Consider the following 20,109-nt stretch of genomic DNA (forward strand, 5'->3'; position numbering starts at 1 on the left):
TTGATGACGGTAATGGTTTTGTGGAAAGCTAGGAATGATATGGTGTAAGTGTATATAAAATTATAAATGGTAAGTCCTTGCTAACAATGATTTTGTACCTCAATAATATATACATTTATACACATTCAGTCAGTCTTTCAAGTACATTACAATATATCTTTGTTATGGCTCAAATTTGATTATCAATTCATGTCTCTTTCCTTTCATTTTTCTGTGATGCTAATAATGTGTAGACCGTATCGTGTTCTCATCCAAACAACAGTTGGATCATATGCAATGACCCATGACTTGAAATATATTATTAATGCACCCGACCAAGATCAGTAGCTATACAATTAATAAAGGGAAAATTCTCAAAATGGTTAATTTTAACCAATATATTCCAAGAACAACCACAGTCTCAGAAAAAAAAAAACCCAAAATGGCTATATTATTCTGTTGGATCTGTGAAAACAAGAACTGATTCAACATATTAGTATAACCTATCAGATGTTGACATGTGTTAAAATTTTTCGGTGCATCCGACTGATCATGAAAGTTTCCGACGGGTTCGTGAGGTAGCCGACGTAATAACATTTTTGGTAAACTTATAAATACTATCGCATACCGTCTTTCAGACATTTGAAGATACTTGTCTAAAGTATCATGAACCGTGCCGCGTGTATGCCATATGCCGGATCGCCGCAATGCACTTTTGTAGAGGACTAAAACCACAATCTGTATTCAATATATCGTTGACTATTCTTAGAAATAGTCGTTTACTCATTCAGAAACACCTCAAGTCTCGCTAGTGAAAGATGTGTCGTCGGCCAAGTAGTCGGCTATCAAATGGCCGTATGCACCTTAACGATCTCGATTCAACCGAGATTTTCTTGTGAGCGAACACGATGTTTGTTCGTCACTAAATAACATATCGACTGTAAACTCCATTGCATGAAGGAAAAAATCAGTATCTTTGGACGAAGATGATGAATTCATTTTAAACTTTTTGGTTAAAATTGTGTTAATTTGTTTGAAATGGGTTTGTTTATTTGAGAATGGTTTGTATATATTATGTATTTATAATATAAATAAATTATTTTTTTTTTAAATATAGCCGTTAGGCTCAATGGTCAAAAAAGAGAAGAATGAAGCGCTTGACCGTCCTCATGATGGTCGCCTGACCAGTCTCACGATGGTCAGGTCACATGTGAAATGAAAGGAGAGGGAAGGGAAGGGGAGGTGTGGGTGCTCAAATGGTGTTAGTGGGGAAATGGAGTGCCACGTATGATCAGTGGAGGGTGGGAAATAGGGTATACCAATTAGCCTTACAAATGATATATATTTGTAAAATCCGTCATTAAAGTGCATTTTATCACGAACAAAAGAGATTGGAATCGGAGTTATTCAATTGGTCCAGTTCAGGCCGGTTGGTTTCTAGGGTTAGTTAGGTGAGAAAAACAAAGTTGCATATTTGCATCAGATTGTGCAAGCTAGACAGGTTTGCGGGTAAAAACCGTAAACTGGCAACGTGGAACACACATACACGTGAGCGGTGACGTGTGACACAACCACTATTTTTTCTTGAAACTTTGAAAAAAATGAAAATTAATTATTGTTATTATTAGTGTAAAAAGTATGGGGAAACAGGAACCCACCCTTTTGAGTTCCGAATTTCGACCCTGCATCATCCCATATGATAATCAATTAATTATTAACTTAAAAAAAGTTTAGGGTCAAGAGTCATTAACTTATTTTTCCGGGCACAAAATTTTCAAGTTGTAAAGGCAAAACTGAAACTAAATTTGAACAGTTTTCAAAAACCGACATTGACTAGTGTTTTTCGGTTTCGAGTTGAATTCTTTCGTTTCCCTAACTAATAAACTATTCGAGTCATGTAGAACTTAACTGTCTACAAGAGAGTTAGTTATATCTGAACAAAATATCATCTTCTTCATAATCTTCACACAACAAACAACTCTCTTTAAGGTTCGTTCGAGATCATATGATTCTCTACATCCTGCAGCACATCGTTGCAATTAGGTTCGTTTGCAATCTCATTTCACGCGAAATTAGTTACGATTGATTTTTTGTATATTTGTTTTATTATTGAACTAGAATTATGTTTAATTTTTGTAGTAATTTATGATGTGATTATGAAAGAAGTTAGCTATTGCGGTTTACTCAGTTCACGCTAAATTGGTTATGCGAAATCGTTCGGCATGCTTTTTCCTGATAATTGGACTAGAATTGGGCTTAACTTTCAGTAATTTATTATATGATTATGAAAGATTGTGTGCAAAATTAGCAGGTTTACTCGAAATTAGTTACGATTTATCTTGTGAATTTATGTTTTGTGTATCACATATATGTTGTGATATATGAAGTTCTACTTAGAAGTAAGAGGATCTTGTTTTAGGTCGTTGATTTTGGTGAATTTACGCGGTTCGGCATGATTGATTTTCATAGAATTTTATTATTATTGGACCAGAATAATTAGGTTTAACTTTGACGTAATTTATGATGTGATTATTGGGTATTGTATGCAAAACTAGCTATTGCGGTCTACTATCCGTGTTGTGAATTTTCGTTCAATTAGGCATTTATCTTGTTTTAGGTTGTTTATTCGTGTTGATTTTGATGATGGAGTTTGTGTTAAGTGTGCGTAGAATTATGTCACACCCCAACCTAAGGCGGAAATGCCGGGGCGCAAACTGATTGTTCACAGCTCTTAAGGTACTATCATGCAATATTTAAAAGTGACAATATCTATTAATTTAAATTAAATATCCAAACAATTCAAATAACAAAATACTTAATAATCCTTAAAGTAAAAAACAAATAAGTTCAAATTCAAGTCTTGATAAATTTAAATCTTGATAACGTTCTTCTAACTTAAAGCATCAATAAAATCTTCACTAATCTTGCAATCAGTTCAAACGAAAACCTGTATATGTGTATAAAATAAAATAGATTTAGTCAACACAAGATTGGGTGAGTAAAAACGTCAGTCATTTAAGTATATATAATATAAAAAGAGCAAAACTGTCCTTATGAGATATACAATCAAGCTAATGAGCAATTAATGAGTGTCGGTAAAACCACTGCCTTGCGAAGTGGGTTTTAACTACCACCACAGTCGTATGATCATACTAATTATGATGGACCTCACCGAATGCATTCAAATAAACAAATTTACATATAGCAAGTTAGGCAAATAATTGATAGCACATAAGGTTATCAGTTTGCTAATGAAAGTAATTAAATAATATGTAAATACTATAAGATACGTGTGCGACCCCAAAATGATTAAAAATGAGTAAAAAAGGGGAATGGGTTACTCTCCTTATCAAATAAGCAAGAGTAATGAGTTGATAAGAATAAGAAAATAAATCACGTTCTTCAGGAAATACCAATGAATGATCCTGAATAATGGTGATAGTGAGGAAATAACTATATATTAGTATGGGTTCTATAGATTGATAGAGATTTGGATTGATGATCGAGTGTTTGTGAAATAATAATTTATATAATTACAAAGGTTATTTTTTAATAAGGTTGTAAAAAAATAATTACATTTAACTATTTATATAAAATATATTTGTTTATAAAATACTCAAATCAATAATTATATTTTAAAATATTAAATAATAAGATATGTTCTAAATACTTATTTTACATAACAAACTCTATTATAATTTTTATTGGTAAATCCTTTATCATTTTATTACTTATTATTTACACACACACATGGTTTTATCAAAGTGCGGAAAATGACTAACTAACGAGTCAGGTATGTTAATATATTAACTAATTTTTTATATTAATTATAATGTATTTTAGTGATTTGAAATAACTAATACATTAATAAAAAGGTTTCCAAAAGTAAAATGGACCAAAACGGGCTGGGGAGGCCCGAACCTGCGCCTCCAGTCGGCCTAACCCTTGAACACACACACCCATGCCAGTTGCGCTTTGGTATCAGTTGATTATAACATGAAAACAAATTTTTATATACACAGAATTTGAACCCAATTCATATAGAAACCCTAGCAAGATCAATCGGCCAATTCGTTAATCGTTTGGCCGATTAACCATAGGCTTTATGTTCATGGTTTGTTGACGAATCCAAATCACTAAACAATTACTTACAACGATGAACGATAGGTGGTTAATTAGAACGATGCAGTGCTGGCTAGAACTTGAATAAGAACTAGTACTAACAGGCTGATATAACGTAATTGATTATGGAGCTTCTGTTCCAGAGGTCACAAGGACGAAGCAGGCAAGTTTAATTGAGTTACAGTAACCTCTAATTGGTATAACAACTAATAGGTATAGACGATTAGGTTGATATGTTAATTCGTATCAAGTTGATCTTGTTTTCCTAATTAACCATGTTGGTTTAGATGTTTAAGCATTATGAACGATTTGCCTAGATCAATTCCTAGTTTATCACGATGTTCAAGCTTCAAGAAAACCAAAATGGATAGCGGGTTACGGATTGTTCATGGTTACGGGTTTGGGTTAAAGGGTTAGATACAATATTTGGCAGAATTGCATTTTAGTCCCTGAACTATAGGTGAGGATACATATTGGGTTAGAAGTTGAATTTAGGGGTGTAAATGGTATATAATTCAAAGTTATATTGGTAAATATAATAAATAATAATAATAATAATAAAATAATAATAACTCGATAAATGTGATGTTTTATTGATAAAATTACCCGAACATAGAAGCAGGTCGGGTAATGGTTAACAAAATATTAAACGAAAGATTCGAGTTACAAATATCATATGGTGTGACTCATCGTTTTTTAAATTTGAAGTAATTTGTGTTATTATGAAAGATGATTATGTATCGGTTTCCTTTTGTCTCGTGATCACACATTCATTCTTGTTTACATATAGATGGAAAGTGAATGTTCTATGTCACACCCTGACCAAAGGCGGCGGAACATGCCGGGGTGCAACAGACTGCCCAAGAACACAAGACACTATTAAAGTGACAATATTTAATCAACTCGTTTAAATTCATAAAATCATAAAGAGTCACGTAACTTATTCATACAATAACCGAATTCAAGCATAGCAAATAATATATTGTTCATTTTGCTAATATCCTAATAGTCTTGATTACGTTTTTCTTCAAGTCCTCGAGTCAACCTAAAGTCAAACCTGTAACATTGCATAAAATAGAATTTGTCAACACAAAGGTTGGCGAGCAATTTAATAGTTTTGAACAATAAGTTTATAATAGAAAATTCCACAACTTGTATACAAAACAATAAACAATAGCAACAATTTAGATAATGAAATCGTTAATAAGAATACATTAACGACACCTTGCTATAAGGGGATGCCAAATAGACTCGGATTTATATGAAATCGTTAATAAGAATACATTAACAACACATTTCCATAAGGGGATGCCAAATATACTCAGATTTATGAGTCAACCAACCAAAAGCGGTAAACACATTATAATTTAAGCATGCAAGCATATAACACCAAATCGAGCATTTATTTAAGTAAGGTATACAATAAAGTTTGTGGTCTAAGACTCAGGTATAAAACATTTAATTTGAATAGGTATGCAGTATCAACCCCAAAACGAAAGATGGAAAACGGGGAATGAAAAGTACTCACGTTCAAGTAATAAACTTGATTGGTAAAATGACGAGTAACCGGAAGGATGAGATTTAATGAGCAAAGCCTAGATGAAAGGAAATCTTGTATTATAAAGGTTGTCTAGGAAATCTTTAAATTAAATAAATGATAGGAAATGTAAACAATTTAAAGTTTAAGGTTTAAAATGTAAATATTTAAGAAATTATAATAATAGTCCTTTAAAAATATAAGTTTGCTCGAAACCAGGTTAAAGTATTGATATACATCTATTTATACATCTCGAATCCCTTGTAAAGTTATGTGCATTTAAGGTTTTGAGTTTGGTTTAGTTCGTGTTTTATTCATCTTTTATTAATTTTGGTTTTGAGTCAAGTTTATTTGATGTTTATCGTGTTTTAGATCTTTTGGTGTCTTGCATGTTAAATCTAATTTTTTCTATCATTTCATGTGAAGTTTATGTTCGTTTTACTCGTCAATGATTACATGATTACATCACTAATGTTTTGTTATTTTCTTTATAGATTTATGGCTTGGGGAGTTAAGGAAAACAAGTTCTAGAAGGTTCCTATCGTTGCTTGGAGTTCAAGAAAAAGATTTATCAAGATATAGCATTGATTTATTAATAAAATAAAATTAAAATCCGTATCTCCTCCTGGTGTGCGCCGCGCCACGCGACCGGGAAAGCCAAGGCCCGTCGCGCGGCGCCTAGAGCTTTTGGTCAGCCAATTTTTGCAAGTCCAAGCCCGTTATGCACTATATAAACATATGTTATAAACCTAGACGAGTTGTGGAGTGTTGGCAGCCGATTTTGAGAGAAGAAACCAAGGGATTGAAGGGTTTTTGGAGGGTGATTACATTAGAGATCAAGGAGCTTTCATTCAATCAATCAAGGAAGGAACTTAAGGGTTTTATCGCTCTACTTTCTCCGTTCTTGTTATTTATCATGATTCTCTTTTGTTTACTTTGTTTGGATTTGTTTTTAAAAGATGATTCTAGGCTAGACTTCATGTCTACCTAGATTTGATGAACATGTTTTGGCTTGATTCTTGCTTTAGACTATTGTTTTGATTATGGCTTTGTTGATTTAATAGTAATGACTTGATTTTGTTTTCATGATGCATATGAGTGTTTATTATCTTGGTTGATTATTAACTATTGCTTCACATGGATCTTGTTTTCTATTGATTGTGTTCTTTAGATATTAGGGTTCATGTTTAATCAATTACTTTGTGTTTTGATTATTTTGATTGAATAGGCCTATTAGATCATTGAAGCTTGTTAATCGTTGATTAGGATTTTAAATGTTTTGCTAAATTCCAATAGCTGTAAGTTGAGGAGTTGTTCATGTGTCTTGGTCAATTGCATTCTAGGTTAGATTGGTGACAGTATTCTTGCTTGGTTATTGTGTTGATCCTTGTTCATGATGTCGTGTTTAGCTTATCAAGTTATCTAGGGTTTAGTGTTTCGTGAGATTGCTTGCCTATGATACTATTAATTAACCTTAATTGATAACTATGAGGAAATCAATATAACTGATTGCTTAATAATCTAATAATTATTCTTTGGGATGTCATTTGATTCGGTCAAGGGTCCTTTAGGGTTTGTTAGATGAATATGTTTAAAAATCAGTTTCCATATCTTGATATTTGTATATTGCTTGATGATTGTTGATGCATGGGATTCTTACCTAGGTAAATTCCTTCTCTTATTGGTTTCGATCTTGTGTTTGATTGCTTGTTTCTAGTTTACTTGTTCATTTACTTTCTTAGTTTAATATTAGTTTAAAAATCCCCTTAAAACATTAATAATAAATAGCTGTGTCTTAAGTCGAGTCTAATTAGTTAATTTACGTAATTTATAGAGTCCTGTGGGTTCGATATTCCAGACTTACTTAGCTTTAGTACAGTTGACCGGTTCACTTGCCGGTGTTTTGTGTAGTTGAGTCTTAGGTCTAGTTTTTATTACTTGTTTAATTTAGTTAATATTTAGTTGACTGTTTTTAGCACATCACGTATCTAGTCCTTAATTTTACTCAACCTATGTTAAGTAATAAGGTGGGTAAAAATGCAAGAATGCAGGTCCCTTTGTAATATAGATACTAAAACGGGTTTTAACGAGTGTTCGGGTTGTTGGTTCGGGTCTTGATAATTGGTAAAAACCCAAATTCAATTTTCCAAAATAATGAATGCTATAAGATAACTCAATAAAATTTAAGATAACTCAATAAAATTTAAGAAGACTTAACCAAGTATGTAGTTCTATTGTTTTAGAACTAACAACGTCCGTAAAGCGAGTGTTTAGTTTCATCGGTCAAAACCTTGTTATAAGATCAAGTTGGATCCAACATTCCAAGTACTTTAAGAAAATAATTAAAATCAATTTATAAAATATTTTTAAAGAAATATACAAGTCTTTATATCTAGAAACACACTTGTGTGTCTTAAGCGAGTGAAATCGGTTTGGTTCGGTATTTGTCTTGGAATAAGACCAAGAATGGTTACCTCATGCCCAAACATCAAAGAACTTGTATAATAATTTATAAATGATTTTAGTTAAGTTTTACAACCAAAAGTTAACAATAAAGTCTTTAAACGAAAGTTCGGTTTTCGGTTCGGATCTTGTTTCGGGTCAAGACTGAGGTTAGATTCTACAAACCCATAACCATGGAACTTATAATAATGATTTTAGAAATTTAAATATAAGATAAAGCATGTTTATACAATTATTTAACAAAACTAGTAAACAAAGTTCGATTTACGGTTTGGAGCTATTTACGGTTAAACCGAGGCTAGTCTCTATAAATCCATAACCATGGAACTTTATAAATATGAAATAAAAACTAAAATGTGCAGAAGTTAAGCATGGTTAGTAAGCATAAACAAGTTATATGATTATATATATATATATATCAAGGACCACGTGAGTCCTCCATGAAGCCTTGCCTTACGAGGTCCGACACTCCACCGACCGAAACCGGAGAAGTGACCACCAAAGGTAACAAGGGGTATGTATGTATTATATATATGTTGTATAACAAGCTTCAAGTATTAACAAGTTGATTAAAATGAAAGACTATGGTCAATTTGACTTTGGAAAGTCAAATTGTCAAGAACATGAAGAACAACCTTTAATCTTAAGAATTTTGAGAGAGGAAATGAAGTATGAGCAGGGAATAATGAAGCATGAGGGTGTGTATAAATAGGATAAGCTTGAAAGGGTTATGCATGAGGTCTAATGTATAAAAATCGGATTGGATAATAGGATGTAAAGCACAAACAACAAACAAAACATGCAGCGGGTTGTCTCCGGGCTACTCAACCAGCCCCCCCTGCCCTGGCGGCGCGACGCGGCGTGGTCTGGGGTGGGGTGGGTTGGTCCAGCTCGTCTTGCGTCCCGAAAGTTCGTTTTTGATGTAATTTGAGCGTTTTAAAGGCGTTTTCGAATCCGTAAAAGGGGTTTTTCAAACTGAACAAGAGGGAATGATCTAGTAACATAAAAATCCAATATTTTATATATTTGAAATGTTCGGTATATAAATCGGCTCGGTTTACAACATAAAAACAAATACAAGATAACCCGAAATTGACGAATGTCACACTCTAGTTCTAATGCTAATAGTGCAACTAGTTGCCAATACCGTGGAGGGGAATTTAATTAACAAGACATCGCATCACATGAAATAGAGTGTGAGGTGAGATAGTTTCACGAGTTTTCAAATTACTTTGATGATTAAATAGTGTAAAAACTTGTCTTTCAATTCTTTTTCTATATAGCATAGTCTTGGTGCTCTTGAGAGCTTTCTTCTTGATGCGACGGCTGGTAAGTCTTATCAACAAATAGTCGATGCAATCCAAATGGCAATAGGTGTTGTTGATATGATGAATCATGGACTTACAGCGCTAAGTTTCTTGTAAAATAAAAACCTTTCTTTTCTCATTATTTTCATACATCGTTTTTATTTTTTATTTAGCCCTGTACGCTCTCGCATGCACAACAAATCGCAAGCTCAAAGGTGCACGAAGTCTACGTGGAGAATGATCGCCAGTCGGGAAAATCTAATCAACAAGATACCAAATCCACTACCCCCGATAATAGTAAGTTCATCACCCTATGTAGATCCGTTTGACAACATTATGTAATGTTTTGGAAAGTTATTCGGTTCGGTTTTTGGTATTAAAACCAAATCGTAAACCAAAATTTGGTTTTTGAGTTTTGAAAACCCTTCGGTGTTGGTATTTTGGTTTCGATTTATGGTTTGTATTTGGTTCAGTATTCACATTTTGCCATTTAAGCTTGAAAATTGTGGGTCGAACAAAAAATTGGCCAAAAATGATGGATTTGGGCTAATTTTTTCGTTAGGTAATAATTAATTGATTATTATAAATTTGGACTAAAATATTTTGCTTAAACGATGTATTCAACTATTATAAATTACTTAAAATTAAATATTGTCCTAAAACTGTATTAAAGTCATACACACGTATGTAAAACCGAACCCTAAGTCTAGAAGCACAAATTGATGTCATTTTTAATAAAAGACCGGTTATAATAAATAAATCTTAACCAAGGAATTTCACATGTATAATAACATTAAAGAAGATAAATTTGCGAATATATAAGTTGATTACTTATATAAATAAAATATGCAAGAGAAACTCATTTTCACATAAAAGGAGATTGTATAGGACTATTATTTTTTTTAAACATGAACTAACCCAAATCCTGACCTGAACCAGAAAAACACTAACCCAAACTTGACCATAGTAATTCTGGTGTGGTACTTTGGTGGTGTCTTTGTACAAGGGAGGCGCCTTCATCTATTTATACTAGTGAATCCACAATGTTAAATTTATTATATAACAATTTTCATATTTCATTTCCCTCACATAGTTCCTATTCACTTCATTTTATGCTTTCTTAGTTGTACTCTATGCTTTAATGATTGTTACCAACAATTATTGGTTTAGTCACATGCTATCAATATGATTATTGTTACCTACCTCTTATATCATATATACATAAACACATCTACATGTTTATTATTGCTACACAATACTTAATACAATACTTAATACAATATTCTTTAATATTTATTTTTGTTAATCAAAATAGTACAAGTTTCTTTATGTAGATTATAACAAGGTTAGAAGTTGTTCCATTGCTCAATTGATGTAACGAAAGCCGTTTTTATACAAACCATGTGAATATACTTTATTGATATATTTAGGGACTATTGATATTTAATCTTTATTAGTAACTTTTTTAGTATTGTGGTGATGCTAACAAGTTATAAACTTCGGATGCTAACTTAAAACCACATTGATGTTCGAAGTTCCGCCGCAACGCGCGGGTTCGCTTACTAGTTTCACATAATTCTATGCATTTGTGTACACAAATCTATATAAGTATGTCTTTTGTAGAATTTTTATATATGTATTTAAGGAAAATATAGGCTTTTTTTGTGAGAACCGGTTCCATTACAAATATCATGTTGATTTCCTACAACTTAATATAGAGGCATGATACCCAAAATTGCGGGTGTTACCATTTGTATCAACTAATGGGAATTTTTTGACACGATCTAGCGGGAAATATGTATAAACTAGTATTTAGTCCGGCGCGTTGCGTCGGGACAAATCGGTAAAGCCAGGTGGTGGTAAAACCCAAACGTTGAGGTAGTAAGTCGACACGAATTTGGCCTACTTCTATTTCGTGCGTTATTGTACTGGAACTGATACCATAAATAAAACAAAAAAATGTTATAAAAATTGAGATGGGGTCGGTCGTTAAAACTCGAGCGTTGGTAAAACCCGACAGCTGTCGATCCCGATCGTTGGTAAAACACTCATTGAGGTGGCGTGTTTCGTACGTTATTATACTGGAACTAATACCAAAAATAAAACAAAAATGTTATAAAAATTGAGATGGAGCCGGTCGTTAAAACTCAAGCGTTGGTAAAACCCGACATTTGTCGATCCCGATTGTTGGTAAAACACTCATTGAGGTGACGAACTTACGTGAATTTGGTATAATAGCGGCACTCGTATAGCGTATAACATGTATAAAATGACGTTTATTTAACCAGCAAAACTCGGACGGTGCGGGAACGAATTGACTCGAATTTGATGGGTATCCGATAGTTCGCTACAGTGTCATATATAAATACAAATAATAATTTCAACAAATAATTAAAAAGGAAACCATATAATGGATTAAAAGAAAGGAGTTCATCACTAAAACATATATTGCCTTATGTGTCTCGATAACAAAATAATAAGCATTAACTACTGTCTTCAATTGAGTCTCGAACATGCACCCATTTCACTTACATTCTTCTAAGCATTTACAAATTATAACAACCACCGTCTCACCAACACATCACAATTAGTTATAGGTCAAAATGATACACCTAAAAACAAAAGAAAACAAATAAAATATTCAAAATAATCTTTTGTGGCACCAAACCTTCTAATTATACATATATATATGATTGATTTCTTTTGAAAACCGCTTTGAGTTTTAAGAACTCGAAAGAACTCAACGTAACAATTTTTATTTTTATTTTTTGAATTTTTTTTACACATGTGTAATACGTAAGTGTAAGTAATGTATAAAAATTACAGTATATTTTTACACACCGATCGACATTTTACACATGTGTAACTAATATTTAAACTTATGTAATCATCAAAAATACTTACTCTTTCTTCTGATTCATATTTTAATTAAATTTAATCTCAGCCACATATTTCATATTTTTGAATTAAATGTGTTGTCAAAAATTGAGTTCTTAAAGTTCTTACAACTCATTAAGTTCTCAAAATATCCCTCCCATACATACATACATATATATATAATTACAAAGTAAAAAAAAACTATTTATAGAAGTATTAAGTTTGATTACATGAAAGTTGTATCCCAAAAGCATATTTTTTTTTTTTTAAAATACACCATAAAAAACGAGTTTTTTTAATAATTTTTAACTTGATTATAATATCGCTATAGTTTTTTTTTCAAAAAAAAAAAAAGTTAAAAATGTTACGTGATTATTCGTGTCAGGGTTCCCCACCATATCATGCGAACACCGTTCCGGTGTAATATAATCGGTTAACTTTAACTGTGTTTGTAACTTTCGTAATAATATGAGTTTGGATCAAATAAAAATTAAATTAAAGTGTTAATTGTAAGAATCAAGTAGTGTAATTATATATATAACATAGTGTAATTATAATATCCTGTAATTATAGCATAGTATCATTACACTACAATGTAATTACATAATTATCTATTTGATTCGCATGTTTAGTACAATTTTTTAATTTATATGTTAACTTTCTCTGACTAATAAAATAGAATAGAATCTTATATTGATAATAACTAATAGTCTAGGGTTACATGTGCAATAATAAGAGTTTAAACTTATTATTATTATATTCTATTTCTGAAAAAACAGAGGTTTATTACTAGTCCCCAATCTATAAACCCTAATTAATTTTGTACGGCGAATCAGAAATTGTATGAATGGATAGAGATCCGTCGTCGTTTCTTTTCTCCGGAATCACATTCAATCGGAAGAAATTTGCCCTTGATTTTGATCGCTTCAAGGTAAATAACTTTAATTCAATTCAGTTTTTATGTTTAATTCAATTGAATTGAAATGAATTGCTTGTGGCGTATGATATAATTAATAGTTATTGCGTCAATGAATGTTAGGGATATTATATTAGGTTAAGTTATATGTTATGGAGTCTGATTTTAATATTAGATGTATTAGAGCTTAATAATTTAGTGTAAATCAGCCGAGCCTGAGCTTGTTTTGACTTACGAGAGCTTGACCTCGGCTCAGCTTGTGTATTATTTATTAGATAAGTTATTGATGACATTTTTTTAAAGTATTTATATATATATATATTTCGAGAAACCTTAAACGAGCTTAAAGTTGAGTTGAGTTTGTGTGCGGTACCTTAAACGAGCTTTGGCTTGTTTCGAGCCCTTTTTTCTGAAGTTCGAGCTCGGCTCGTCTATTATTTATTTATTAATTACTTTGTTGACATTTTAAATTAATTTTAAATATTTTGAGAAACCTTAAACGAGCCTAAGGTTGAGCATCGAGGCGAGCTCTTGTGCGGTATCTCAAATGAGCCAAAGCTCGTCTTGAGCTTGGTTGTATAGCGTGAACTTATTATATAGAAGCCTAAAAGAGCTAAAATCTAAATATGCACAAGGCTTGTTAAGACTTGATGAGCCTAAACTACTTTCCGATACAAGGTCCAAGCTTTATGTGAGGTTCAGGCTCAGCTTGTGCCGGTTAACTGCATATGATATAATTAGCGCATGAATGAAGTCTGATTTGAGTATTAGTTAGTGATTTTTGCTTGTGAAAAATGTATTTGATGAATTGGAGTTAGAGCTTAATTTAGTGTTGATTGTTGAGTAGTCTAGGAGTGCAAATGAGCTGAGTCTGAGCTCGGCTCGTGAGTCGTTTTCACAAGCTCAAGTTTGCCTCATGTATTATTTATTAATTAAGTTGTTATGAATAACTTAATCAACATTTTAAAGTTTTATATATATTTGTATATTTCGAGAAACCTTAAACAAGCCTAAAGTGGAGTTGAGTTGAGTTTGTGTGCAGTACCTTAAACGAGCCTAAGGGTGAGTTGAGCACTATTCTAAAGCTCGATCTCGACTTGTATATTATTTTTTATTTAATTCGTTAACATTTTTAGTTTTTTGATAAATGTCTTAAGACGAACTGGAGTTTAGAGCTTAATTTGGTGTTGACTGTTGAGTAGCGTAGTGGTGCAAATGAGCCGAGGCTTAGCTTGTTTGACTTACTCAAGCAAATAATTGAGTTAACAAGCTTGAGCCGTGAGTTGTTGTTTTAACAAGCTTGAGCTCGAGTATGGTTCGTGTTTTATTTTTCAACATTTCAAGTATTTTATATACATTGAGAAACCTTAAACGAGCGTAAATTGAGTTGAGGTGAGTGCGTGTGCAATACCTTAAGCGAGCTTAACGTTGAGTTAAGGTGAGTTCAAGTGCAATATCTTAAACGAGCCTAAGGTTGAGTTGAGTTTGTGTGCAGTATCTTAAACGAGCCAAAGCATGTTTTAAGCACTTTTTTAGAGCCCGTGCTTGGCTCGTGAGTCGTTTTTACTAGCTCGAGCTCGGCTCATGTATTATTTATTAACATTTTTAATTACTTTGTATATTTTGAGAAACAACGAGCCTAAGGTCGAGTTGAGCTTGTGTGCAGTATGTTAAACGAGCCAAAGCTTGGTTCAAGCTTGGTTGTGTTATGTGAAATTAATACATAGTAGTCCAAAAGAGCAAAAATTTGAAAAGACACAAGGCTTGTTAAGGCTTGACGAGCTTAAACGATCTTCTCTTACAAGGCTCGAGCTTGGGCTTGATAACTAAAGCAGCTTTATTTGAAGCTCAGGCTCGGCTTGGGGTCAACGATGCTTGGCTTATTTTAAGCTTTTGTCGATCCAATCTTGAGTAGCTTGTGAGCGGCTCGGCTTGTTTGTACCCTTATTGAGTACATTGGATGTCTGAACAAGTATTAGTAGGTTTGAAGTATGCTGTATATGTATTATAACCATGAACCATGCTTGTTTTTATCATTTTATAGTTTTTGATACAAACTGATGATTTTGAAAACAGGAAATAAAGAAAAGTGATGATGTTGAAGAGACCTTGCTTGAAAACGAAAAACTGGCAGTAGAAAAGCCTGTTAAAAAGAGGAAGAAGCGAAAGGGAGCCGCTTCAGGTACTTTTGGAATGCCAATTTAGTTACTTTAGAGATGATTTTTGAACGCCCTGCTTGCGGTGCGCACATATAATGTATATATGTGTGAACCCTTGGGTGGGCAAAAGTAAAATTGCACTAATTTTGACGTTATTTTACTAATCACGTGAAAATAACGTTAAAAGTGGCGGAAGGTTAATCAGGCATCATGTGGTGGCGTTGATAGCCGAAAGACAAGGGCACATGCACCAATCAGCCGGTGTCCCGATGATTGAGTGTTATGTGTCTTGTGTCCAAGGCTTGATTCAAAACTACTATCGAGCCGGGGGTCTCACCGGAAGCAGCCTCTCTATCCCTATGGGATAGAGGTAAGGCTGTCTACATCTTACCCTCCTCAGACCCTACCATAGCATTGCTATTGGTGGGATATACTGAGTACGATGATGATGATGATGAGAGATGATTTTTGAGTTTATTTTTGAAGATGTTTATTTTGATTGGTTTCAGACTCTGTGGAAGGATTTAGTGTTTTTAAGAAATCAAAGACGTTACCAGTTTTTGAAGAGGATGAAAAAACTGAAGAAATTGAAAAAACTGAAAATGGGAAGAAAGAATTATATAGACAAATGGAGGTTACTTTTTTACTTTTTTTGATTTAGATTGTAGGATGTGAGATGATCGTAATGTTATCTACACATGGGATAGTAAGTTACTTTTTATCCTTTTTTATTTCAGAGGGATGCAATTTTTCGTAAGCAGCATAACATTCATACATCTGGAAGTAATATCCCATCACCTCTTCAAAATTTTTCTGAGTTGAAATCAAGGTACTTTTATGTGTGTTTTTACCGTTTGTAGCTGCTGTAAATCAAGATTCTACTTCATATTATTGTTTTAAAGCTCACCTTAATAACTTATTTGTTTATTTGTCATTATTTTTCTTTTTGTGTTTACAGGTATGAATGCAGACCATATATTTTGCGAAATTTAGCAGAGCTTGGAATCAAAGAGCCAACACCGATTCAAATGCAGGCCATTCCAATACTATTATCTGTATGATCATTACTTAGTTATATTATATACATATATAATATTATCTTTTCTTTTTTTGTGTTCTTATTTTTTATGTCATTATGATAGGGAAGGGAATGCTTTGCATGTGCTCCAACAGGTTCGGGAAAAACACTGGCATTTGTTTGTCCCATGCTTATGAAACTAAAGGTACTTAAGACATTTGCCATTAATGATTATGAAACGTTTCAACACATTATTTCTAACAACTTTTATGTTATCATCAGCGTGCTTCAAAGGATGGTGTCCGTGCTGTTATCCTTTGCCCCACACGAGAACTAGCTTCTCAAACTTACAGAGAATGTAAAAAATTGGCAAAAGGAAAGAAATTTTATATAAAATTGTTGACTAAGCAGCTTTATAACACTGCTGAGTTTTCAAAAGTTCCTTGTGATATTCTCATATCTACACCACTTCGTTTAAAATCCGCAATCACCAAAAGGAAGCTTGATCTAAGCAGGTAAATTACCTTATCTTATGTGTGTGTGTGCGTGTATTGTGTTTATTTATGTATGTATGTGTGCATATATATAATATATTAACATATTGATTTTCTTTTTTGCAGGGTTGAATACCTTGTTTTGGATGAATCTGATAAGCTTTTTGAGCTCAGTTTACTAAAAGAAGTTGATGCAGTTGTAAAAGCATGTTCAAACCCTTCGATAATCCGTTCACTATTTAGTGCTACTTTACCCGATGCAGTTGAAGAACTTGCACGCACAATAATGCATGATGCTGTTCGTGTAATTATTGGCAGGAAGTAAGTAATACATGAAACTTCGTTTTTCTGTTACTCGTTTGATATTATATTTGGTTGTTGCTTATTTAGAATTTAATCAGGAATTCTGCCTCGGAGTCAATAAACCAAAAATTAATTTTTGTTGGGAGTGAAGAAGGAAAACTTATTGCTCTTCGTCAAACCTTCCAAGAGGTAACTGGGTCCCACTTATGATTTCTGTAAATTTTAAATTTTAGTTTTCTTAATATATACATGCTATAATTCTATGAGCAGAGTTTGAATCCACCAGTGCTGGTTTTTGTTCAAAACAAAGAACGAGCAAAGGAGCTTTACGAAGAATTGAAACTTAGTGATAATAGAATTGATGTTATACATTCTGATCTAACTCAATTACAGGTAAAAAGTATATTGATTTTTTTATGTATTGCTTGATAAGTTGACATTTACTTTCGATATGTGACGGTTTTTATTAATAATTCAGCGAGAGAATGCTATTGATAACTTTAGAGCTGGTAAAACATGGGTTTTAATTGCGACTGATGTGATCGCACGTGGAATGGATTTTAAAGGGGTCAATTGTGTGATCAATTATGATTTTCCAGATTCATCTTCAGCATACATTCACAGGATTGGTATGTAACTTAAAACTTTTTAATTATTTGTTTTGCAAAGTTTTGGATTTGGTTTTGGCTTGCCAGTTAGACATGGCCCATTTACGTATATGAATGGGTTGATTCGGTAGCTTACAAGGTCAAAGAATCTTTTTAGTCAAAAGGGAAATGGATGAAATGGGTCAAAGAGGTTGAACATGTTGTAAGCAGTGGCGGACCCAGGATTTTTCGACAATGGGTCCCATTATTTTCGGCGTTCAAATTTTTTTGGCCGGTCGCTGTTTGGGTTGTGTCGGGGCGGGGCGGGTCGAGAAACATAATAGAAAATAATATCATTATAATATAAACACAAAATACGATGTTATTCGAAACAATAAGAGAAAACATTACAAATTCTGTTTGTGTGAAGTTTCTTAATAACATCTGGGCTATATTATTCAAAACAGTAGAATTAACTTATGTTTTTCTTTCATAAAACAACTCAATTCAACAAGAGTCTAGTGGTCAAAGCCAGTTTCGACGCAAACAAAATTAAAACTTAGCAAGAAGAATCGTTTTGACCCGAGCCAAATTAAAACATTCTTATAATGAGCCGTTTTGCACGATCTAAACCATGTTACTCTCCTCAAACCATAATCCATAGCACGGCTCTTCTCTAAATCTATATATGTATGTATGTATATGTGTGTGTGTGTGTGTATATATATATATATCTCTTCAAACCCTTTTCCCATTCTTTTCAATAATTCTTGCATAATTAACCCTAAAATTCAAGTTTTTAACATAACAAATCACAATCTAACAATAATATACAACATAGAATTACCAATCTAAGTATGTGATTGCATAAAATCAATCAATTGGACATTTTTATTTTATTGAGTAGTTTTTAGCCCTAAAATTACCTAAGAGTTGAGGCAAAATCAGAAGGAGTGCCGAGAGGGTGGCTGGTAGCAGAGAAGCGCGGCAGCGAGCAGGGGTTGGGCAGGTGGCGGTCCTAAGGACTGAGGAGGATTGAGCAGTGTTGAGGAGGGGTTGAGACTTGAGAAGCAGCTTTTGTTTCTGGTCTGATGTTACAAACTAAAAAAACCTAATTACTATATTGACCATATATATTGCCAATTTGACTAAAAAATAGCAAAAAAAATAGAGTAAAATCAGTTTACAAGAGTCTCGAACCTGGGACCTTTCACTCCAAAAATAGGTTTCATTCCAACCAGAGTGGATATGCAATATGTTTATGGGGTCCAAGTGTTAATTTATATGGGTCCTTCAAAAATTTTCTATATCGCTTCTAAATAAATTTTAAAAAACATTGGTGTCCCGGGACCCCGACGGCTACTATATAGGTCCGCCCCTGGTTGTAAGCAACACCGAATCTACATTTAAAGCATAAAATCTTTTAAACTATTTTGTTAGTTTTTATTTATTATTATAATGGAATTGTTTTTGAATTCTTATTTTACTTATTAAATTTTTATTAGAAAATAGACGAGAAAGTGTTTGGATATCACAACCTTACCCAACCAACCCACCTCGTTTCAACATACTAACAAATGTCTTTTCGACACAATACGTTCACCCTACGATTTTTATGTATTACATAATTTGATGACTAGTTTTTTGGTACTTCATTTATGGTCTGCCTTAGCAGAGTAGAGTTGCTTTTTTACTATATAAAAATTTCTAACCCAACCCGGCTCGTTTTCACATGTACTAAAAATCTCTTTTTATTTCAACCGCTTTAACTCGTACCCTAACCTCTCCATTTGATTAACCGGTTTTTGTTACCATATCTAGGTCGGTCTGGGAGAGCAGGAAGGAAAGGTGAGGCGATTACTTTTTACACGGAAGCCGATGTTCGGTACTTGAAAAACATAGCGAATGTAATGAAAGCTTCTGGTTGTGAAGTCCCAGAATGGATGTTATCATTGCCCAAACTTAAGTGGAGGAAACATAGGCCAAAAAGAGAGTTTAGGTGAGATACCAGGTGAATGATTATTATGAAAGCCCAATTTTGTTTGTTGTGGGACCCAGTTTGATTACTTTTAGTATTTTGGAGCTCAACTGCACGACTGTTGTAACTTAATTATATTTCGTTTGGTATCTATTGCGTTTGATGGTACATTGTCGGGTCGAAACCACTTTTCAGTTCGGGCTTATTCATTTCAATTATGTTGGATACAATTTTTAGACTACGATTCTGTAGCTATCGTCTTTGCGTTACCTAAGCTATGTCGGCTAAGAATAGGCATGTTCAAGGCTAAGGCGTTACCTAAGCTATGTCGGCTAAGAAGGCTAAGGCTTAGTCAGTCGGTGCTTTTGG

At 33.1% G+C, this 20,109-nt stretch overlaps 1 protein-coding gene across 1 annotated transcript; it reads left to right on the plus strand.

Moving 5' to 3' along the window:
* Positions 1–13,069: 13,069 nt before the first annotated feature.
* On the plus strand, positions 13,070–19,951 carry LOC143545382 (DEAD-box ATP-dependent RNA helicase 57-like). Its single transcript, XM_077037295.1, has 12 exons — positions 13,070–13,216; positions 15,278–15,383; positions 15,870–15,994; positions 16,098–16,189; positions 16,319–16,415; positions 16,503–16,583; positions 16,661–16,893; positions 16,999–17,193; positions 17,274–17,364; positions 17,446–17,568; positions 17,654–17,804; positions 19,584–19,951. The coding sequence occupies exons 1-12, from the start codon at positions 13,133–13,135 to the stop codon at positions 19,763–19,765; spliced, it is 1,560 nt and encodes a 519-aa protein (XP_076893410.1). The 5' UTR covers positions 13,070–13,132; the 3' UTR covers positions 19,766–19,951.
* Positions 19,952–20,109: the final 158 nt, after the last annotated feature.

This window comes from Bidens hawaiensis, unplaced genomic scaffold (genome assembly GCF_021521415.1).
Source record: "Bidens hawaiensis isolate Kalapana, Puna unplaced genomic scaffold, B.hawaiensis_p1.1 tig00013942_1, whole genome shotgun sequence".
Lineage (NCBI taxonomy): Eukaryota > Viridiplantae > Streptophyta > Magnoliopsida > Asterales > Asteraceae > Bidens > Bidens hawaiensis.

Bases quoted from the DNA above. Each gene is read 5' to 3' on its own strand.
- LOC143545382 (XM_077037295.1), top strand. From the start codon at position 13,133: ATGGATAGAGATCCGTCGTCGTTTCTTTTCTCCGGAATCACATTCAAT. The intron at 15,995-16,097 runs GTTACTTTTTTA...TTTTTATTTCAG, and splicing joins AATTATATAGACAAATGGAG to AGGGATGCAATTTTTCGTAA. The intron at 16,584-16,660 runs GTACTTAAGACA...TGTTATCATCAG, and splicing joins CCATGCTTATGAAACTAAAG to CGTGCTTCAAAGGATGGTGT.